General features: G+C 38.9%; 1 protein-coding gene across 5 annotated transcripts in view; it reads right to left on the bottom strand.

Annotated features, from left to right (window-relative positions):
- Nucleotides 1-1,308: 1,308 nt before the first annotated feature.
- The window catches only part of csmd2 (CUB and Sushi multiple domains 2), a gene marked incomplete at its 5' end in the record, with an annotated part of 270,610 nt that continues 263,809 nt past the window's right edge, over nt 1,309-8,109 (bottom strand). The window contains 3 exon segments of one of the 5 annotated variants that reach the window (XM_032535085.1): nt 1,309-5,316; nt 5,884-6,061; nt 6,585-6,717. In XM_032535085.1, the coding sequence (XP_032390976.1) occupies nt 5,902-6,061; nt 6,585-6,717 (293 nt within the window). In that variant the 3' untranslated portion in view covers nt 1,309-5,316; nt 5,884-5,901. 5 annotated transcript variants of the gene reach the window in all.

Raw genomic sequence — 8,109 nt, 5'->3', positions numbered from 1 at the left:
CAATAAATACTCTGATGGAAAGTAGGTTTTATGTTTTATTCCAAAACCTTCAAAATAAGTTTCAAGTTCAAGAAAGTAGAATAAGCTTAGACACAATGCAAAGCATCATATACAGACGGATAAAATACATTTTATATATTGCAGACAAGCCATGGTGGGTCTTACATATGTACAGTATGTATGTAAACTTGTATGTACAATCTTTTTTACATATACAAAAAGCCTTGTTTCTATTTTTCTTTGTATATATTTATATATATATATATATATATTTATATATTTATATATAGAGATTTTTCGTATACTCCCCACTAGCATTTGTACTACAATAATGAAAAAGAAAAACATTTACATATATGTCAATCCATTTTTTCTTTTTATATTACAAATGTATTTCCATAAAAATATATCTCTGTACAAAAAAAGGTTTTTTATTCGTTAACATATTCTCTTGTCTCAGAGACACTTTCCCTCTGTAGTTACACACAGTCTGCTCAACTCCCTTCCTTTCCAGGTAACCCTTTTGGTGTACAGCAAGACATCGATGCTGAATCTTTGCCTTTTACTGTTGTGTTGTTTTGTTGAAGCGTTCAAGGGCCGTGTGGATCTCGCTCAGGCGCTATGGGCTGTCGTGAGTTGTAGTCTCATTTAGAGGCTAGTTGAGAGATTTACTGGGCTGCCATTACATACTGTTCGCGAAAAGAAAAAAGAAAACATGGGACCATGTAATAACTTTGTTGCCATGACAAAAATGAAGGAATGTCAAGTCTCTTGTAATGCAAAGCAGCTCTCTGCAAATATTTTTGCTATATTATACTCTAGATAAATTGGACATTCTGTTTTTATCCCAAAGATGACACATTGTAGCAAAACAGATTTTCTTTCCATTACTGCACACAAACAGAGAAGCAGCTGTGCGATTACAGATATTAAACACAGTATTGGTAGATAAAGTCTGATGCACTCAGTGAAATGAAATACATTCAATAGTTTTTCAGTAATAACTCCAGTGATCTGATCCCCAAATCATGGAACCACCAGTCCACTCCATTTATAGAATAAATTTCATCTAAGCTCCGAAACCTTTCTAAATACATCTCGTTACCCTCTGCTCGAGTCCACTAGGCACACTGAAATGGGCCGACTAGTGAAGGCAAATTGCATGGAAAGGGCCTGAAAAACACAGCAGAAATTGTGGCTTTGTCATAGCTGTCAATATGCGGTGATAATGGAAGATGGGAGATTACAGATGACGGTGATGCAGAATATGTCACACAGCATGACAGACGGATTGCTTGTTCTTTTTCAAACTCGTACAAGGTGGCCTGCGCTAAAAAAAAAGTGAGAGCACTAGCTGCAGAAAAGAAATGGGAAGCTTTTGGTCTATTCCCTGACTGTGAGAAAATGCAGGGAACTCCAGACCGTAGCTGCAGTGTGTTTTATAACAGACAAGATGGTGAGCAGGAGAGAACTCAGAGCTGGGTCTGGCAGATAACGAAAATGAACCTTGGATGATTAGAGTTTCTGTCTTAAAATATGCAAAGAGAACCAGAAAGTGGCCGGCCGCTATCAAGAAAGAAGTCTCTTCAAACTCTTATAGCACGGCTCTATCCAGAACTCACAGATCTTCATTTTTACATAACTGCACCTTCTTCGAGAACTTTTTTGACTAACCCAGATGAAGAAAGTATTTCTATAAATGTAGTGCCCATTAAGTGAAGACTCCCTATTCTGCAAAACTACCAGCATGGATTCTTGAAAATGCCTTGACCCCCGTTTAAAAACCTTTCTAACTAGCGGAACTAAATAAAGCAACATCGAGAATTGATTGAAACAATTTATCTTAATTATGCCTAAATCTTATATGTTTGAATTTGAATAACTTTCCTTGGGTTGAAAAGGTGAACTGTCAAAAGCGCACACAACACCAACACCTAGACGTTAATACTTGCACACAAAATACAGTACTAATGAGCTCATTGCTCTTTTAGGAAAAGCAGAAAGTGGGCAAAAATCGATGGTTTATCTGGCGTGATCCTAACGAGCTCAGTTTTTCGCTGTAAGATCAAAAACACAGGTTCAATGCTCCCAGTTTCTTCAGTAGGTGTGTGGGAGTGTGTGCGTGGGGTTATACAGGCAGAGATGATAACAAGGACTTGACCAAAAAAACCCAGAAAAAAGAACTCTAATTTCAAACATCTGATATAATCCCCCCGATCTTATTACATAAATTATGCTTGGAACTCCTGAACACAAAGACAGAGCCACTCCAGATGGTTAATAACATCATAGGGTTGTACCAAGGCACTATAATAAACGTAAAGTGCTTTTTGGAGACTGGAGGAGGTAAAAAAAGAAAGAAAAAAAACTGAAAAGGTATGAGCCTGGCCCTTTTAAACCGTTTCTGAACTGAGCTGACTGACTGAGCCCTTGTAGGTAAAACAATCATAGTTGTGTGAGCTTATGCTTCTGTACTGGTTGTCCAAATCTACAGTCTAAATCTAGATAAATGCTGTAGAATCGGTTCTATCAGGGGAGTGGGGGCATCATGTCATATTGCACCAACTAATCACATTTGTTTGTTTGATACTCAACTCAGCTTAATGCAGTGTTGGGTAAAGTGTGCTAAACATTGCCATGGGAGGAATGAATGGAAAGACCACTTGAAAGGGGCCTGAACAGAAACTAACTGGAATGTAATGAAGCTGTCAACTCCGCTGAAATATTTGGAGCAATTTCCGAATAAAAACAAATGAAATGCACAATGCAACAGCCACAAAAAAAAAACTATGAGAACTGAGTAACAAAGCCTTCGAGATAATGCGAGTGCAACTGCTCTTTTCCCCTTGAAATCTCCAGGGTAATTCAATCGTTTCCTTTTCCATCATTTCACGACCAGAGCAGGCAAGGGGCAATATTCTATCTGTACGGTTGAGATAAGCGAGAGCTTTAAAAGTAATAAAATTGTAAAAGCAATTACCAACCCACAGCGAAACTAATTGAAGGAACAATACAGTGATTGGTTTCAAAGGCCTGGATTTCTGAGGGAAATTATGTACTGTAGGTGACTTTAATGATTTCATTAAAATACCTGTTGGTGTGGAGGTTGATTTTGACTGTGAAAGCCACTTTGTTGCATTGATATATAATGTATACGCTAATGAACAAAACCAAATTGTTTTGGACTCACAGGTATGGGGATAGTAAGTGGTCAATAGGTGGTGGCAGTGTGTTTAAAATCCAGTAGATTTTTTTTCCTTCGACTCCATCGGTCACACACATTTTACACACACAAATACACATTATAAGGGTCACAAAAACATTAATGTTGTAAATATTTCTCACCAGGCATGTCAATCACCCGCCAAGGTAAAGCCCTGCTGTTATAGCTAATGACAGTTCCCTCCTGTGTACTTTTCTAAACAATATTTCCTGGATATCACTTCCCAGTTGCCACATATTTGAGGTGTTAGCATTAGAGGCATAAACACTTGTTTTCCTTACCATATTTATCATTTCCAATTTAATGCATGGGATTAATCAGTATGCTAGCAACTCCCCCGCTGTCACAACTCTGAGGAGGCCTTCTGCAACAAGTCCATGACAAGCAAAGACAAAACAAAGAGACTGCTTTTCAAAAAGGATGGAGCTGTCAGAAGTTAACTTGGAGGAAAAGACCTGAATGTAATCCAGGGGGAACGCATCACTGACTCATCCATTCTTCAGACTCAAGCGCCTTCAGATGTACATTTTGAGGGAGTTCAAACATGACCACACTGTGCTGTATGTTGTTCTGTAACATGCTTGGTGCTACAGTACAGCTTTGTTCAGGTTTTTTGAAAAGACGTGGTCCCAAGGCATTTATACATATCCATGGAAACAAACTGAATCGCAGACACCATCCCTACTTTGACCCAGCCAATGCCTTTATCTCCTCAAGTGCCTCAGAGCAACAGAGGCAGGAACATCCTAACCGATGCTTATGTGAAGCAAATTTGAGATGATTGCCTCGTGTAACATTTTGATTCAGGTGCATCAGCTAGAGAGGTGGATTTGTCCATCCACACCTTCTTTTCAGTCTCTCCCAGACACAAACATGTCAAGTGATTGCAAAAGGATCACTACAAGCAAAGAGAAATCAGGTGAAAGATGAAACTAAAGACTGACACTGCCTTTAGTTTTAGTTTTTTCAGTGGATCTATACAGTCTGTAGTTGTTCTGGGTTGCTGCTTGTTGTATGGGTGACCAGAGCACCCGGGTATAGTGGCGATCCTTAACCCAATCCTCATAATTTACTAACTATAAAATAAAATAAATGTGGAGACATTTTAGCATGTGTCTGGGGCCAAAACAAACAAAGAGATATTTTGGGTAGATTGCAGATGCCACCAAAAATGTGTGCATAAATACACACACATGCACACACTCTCTCTCACACACATATACACATAACTTCTCTCTACACCCTCACTTAGTGCTTTTTTCAGCAGCCCTAGCTACCTTTTAACCCCTGCTCTGGACACAGCTGCCTCAGCAAGAAGAATTTTATCCCTGCTTCAAAAAGAAAAGAAAAAAAGAGGACTGAGTTAAGTTTAAAAACTAGCGATGGAATATGTCTCCAACATGGCCTTCAAAACTTACTGAATTTTTTATCCGTCCTCAGCTAGAGACGTGGGGCCTTTCAACAGCCTCAGGAGCAGACGGTTGGGGGGAAAACATGTTTCCCAATTACTCATCACAGAAAGCAAGCAGCGTATAAAAAGAGAACAAAAAAAAAAAAGCAAATGAAAACAGAGAGAAGAGGAAATCGAAACAGTCCAGACTGTCTCTCTTTGACTCTCACAGGCCAACACTGTCCGCCATATTGTTAACTTGCACAGAGATCTCTGTTAGCTACAGGTCAATTTCTAGACTTAAAGTTGACCATGAAATTCCCTTTGGGATTATGCGGAGGCTGATGAGGAAAGTCATCACAGCTTAGCTTCCAGCAGTACTGCTGGCTGCAGTTTCAGGTGGAAGCTTTTCCTCAAAATATGGAAAATGATCAAGAAACCATGAAAAGTTACAAAAAGCATTTTGTTGTGGGCATTTGTTACAGTCGTCTTCCCATGGTTTCTTTTTTTTTTCTCGTCTCCCGCGGGTAAGAGCCTGGAGATGTTTCTTGAATGCATTTCGGCAGATAAAATGATCTTTGTCTTGCCCTTTGCTACAGGAACTATGGATGTCCTCTGTTGGCAGGTGGGCGAAGATGTGGTGCACTTCTTCTCCCCTAACTGTCTCCAGGATGAATGAATGGATGTAATAGGAGAAGGGTGTCTGGGAAAAGGACAAGACAAGTGATGGTAGGAGAAGAAAATATAGACAGAAAAGCAAGATGGTTAACAGGAAATAGACAGAAAATGATAAATAATCAAAAGAATGGAGTTAAGGAAATCACAGAAAAGAGAGAAGATAAAAGACTTAATGTAATATTCTTATCAGTGGGAAAATAAACAAATACATATTCTATCTCTTTCAATAAAGTATAAATAAACCAAACTTAATTAATTAATTAATTAATTAATTAATTAATCAATTAATTAATTAATTAATATAAGAGATCCAGATCAAAAGAAATGCAGCAGAAAAAAAGAAAAATACAGTTTTCTGTTATCAGAAACTTCTAGCGGGATGGTGTAAACGGTTTGGTTTGCAACTGGATCCTGAGAATCTATGTCTCGTTGCTTCAGCAGTTTTGATTCCTTGGATGTGTGATTAGCTACAGCTCGCCACAAGGTGAAACCTTCATCTACTTTCACAGAAATGTGGATCCAAGGATGCCTGAAGGTTTAAGCCCTTACTTTATTGTAATGCCGCATGGCCTGGTGGTGCCATGATTCTTACCTCTGGAGGAAGCAGTTGTTATACAGCTGTGCACACTGTGCTGACTGTGAACTCTGTCTCATTCGCCATGATGTCAGTGGGCTGGATGTTGCGGTCGTACATAGGATTCTCGAACGTAGCTCGTCCGTTAGTGTTCTCGTGGCCCACGTAACCGTTGAAGGGGACTTTGGGTCTTCTTCTGAAATTAAATGAATCAATACAATAAACAATGAGATCAGTTCACATCAGGGGTGGACACAGTATATCAAATATACAGCAAAGATATGTATCATAATATGGATTAGGGTTGCATCTAACAATTATTTTCATTTTTGATTTATTTATTGATTTCTTTTTTATTAATTAATCAATTGTTAAGTCTATTAAATATCCGCAAATTGGGAAAAACAACTCAAGGTAACAATTTGAACATCTATAGTTGTCTGACCAACAGTAGAAAACTCTAAAAATTCTAAATTTGAAACAATACGAAACTGCAAAAAGAGCAGCATATATCACACCTGAGAAGCTAGAACAACCCAACTGAATGGGTAATTCACTATTATCATTTTTTTGACAGCTAGCTTTGCAACAGCTGACTTTGCAAAGGCAAATTAAACCTTGGCGTAAGATGCTTCCCTGTAAATATCAGGACCAAAGTAGGGGTATAATATAATGTTGCGTGCATATGTTGAGTAGTGTAAAAATAGTGTTACCCTTACCTGTGTTTGTAGAGGTACAGAGCAAAGCCTGCAATGATCATGGCTATAAAAGGCACTAGGATGGCTGCAGCCACTGAACTGCTGTTGGACGCAAAGTTGTAGCCTGTATTTTCTCTGCTGGGATCTAAACTCTCTGGGAAAAAAAAAAAAAAGAGGTTGATGAGCCCTTGCTTAAGCATCACTTCAGTACAATACCACTTCAGCAGTATACATTATGGTTTAAGGCAAATAAACATAAACAGCAGAACAGTAAAATAAAAGAATTGTTATGGCTGAGGAGGGCTGCCAGGAAAGCTCCAATTTACAATAACAGACTGAGCAGACTAGTTTTTTTTTGTTTTTGTTTTTTTGGTTTATCACTATGTTTTATTTTCATTTTCCCCCCCTGGGATCGTCAAATTATATTATCCTAACAATGACTCTTAATTACTGACATCAAAGGCTGATAGCTATGAAGTCACTTCAGATTCATTCTTTAATTTACGGAGGTGTGTGTGTCTGCAACAGCGGCGTAGTGACAGCACACCTGTTTGCCACAGAATGCCAAAAAAGCTCCAATAAAGGACGAGTGACAAACAAGAAGGAATTCAATTAGTGGGTTCTGTAGTGTTTGCCAATCAACCCCCTGCTGCATGAGCCCACAAACAGATGCACAAACACACCCACACAAGCAAACTACAGTACCACTGGGTTAAAACAAAACAGGAAAACCTTGACGAATTGAGTAGGATTATTTCCAAGACGTCCAACCCCACCCCCCATCTACTTTTTTTCATACACACTTAAACACACATACACATGAATGCCCTGGCACCAGCCCCAGACCGCTGTATTATTAAAGAGATGTTTGCTCAATCAGTGTGCTGTGGCAGCAGGTGGGATGGCGGAATTTCACACCCACTTTCACTATGTTCACATAACTTGCACTGTGCATACACACACTTAATCTGTGTTAACACTATGGCTCTAACAGTATGTGTATTCACCCCGAACCGTTAGGTACAGGTCATTTAGTTCAGGTACAGGTATGGGACTTTCTCGGTCCAATAAGCCCTATGACCCAAACAATTACTGTCAAAATAATCTATTTATGTCTCCTAATCACATGCACGGAAGAGAAACTCAGCAGCGCGAGTTCTAACTGGAAAGTTTTCACAACGCACCAGTTTTCTGAGAACTGACCAGAGCCTTACAATGCAGCAATTGCACTTACATTATAAACATTTCGGATGTTTTTTTTCTTGTTGACAATATGCCCGTATTTGAGTGACTTAACCCCCCCAACCAGTTTCATCTTAAACACATTAATTGCCTTGTGCCTCATTTTTTTCTGTTTAATAGTTCTAATTAAAAAGTAAATCATTGTTTAAAAAATAAAATACTATATACTGTGCAGGTTTAGGCGTAATGTATTTGAAGACAAGCTTTGCATTTTGGTAGATGGCTAGGAGGACAGAGAGACATTGAACGAACACACACACACACACTCACACTCACACTCACACTCACACTCACACTCACACTC

The sequence above is a fragment of the Etheostoma spectabile genome, chromosome 14, assembly GCF_008692095.1.
Source record: "Etheostoma spectabile isolate EspeVRDwgs_2016 chromosome 14, UIUC_Espe_1.0, whole genome shotgun sequence".
NCBI classification, from domain to species: Eukaryota; Metazoa; Chordata; class Actinopteri; order Perciformes; family Percidae; genus Etheostoma; species Etheostoma spectabile.
The sequence above is the reverse complement of the archived record's forward strand: the minus strand, read 5'-3'. Positions and strand labels throughout refer to the sequence as shown.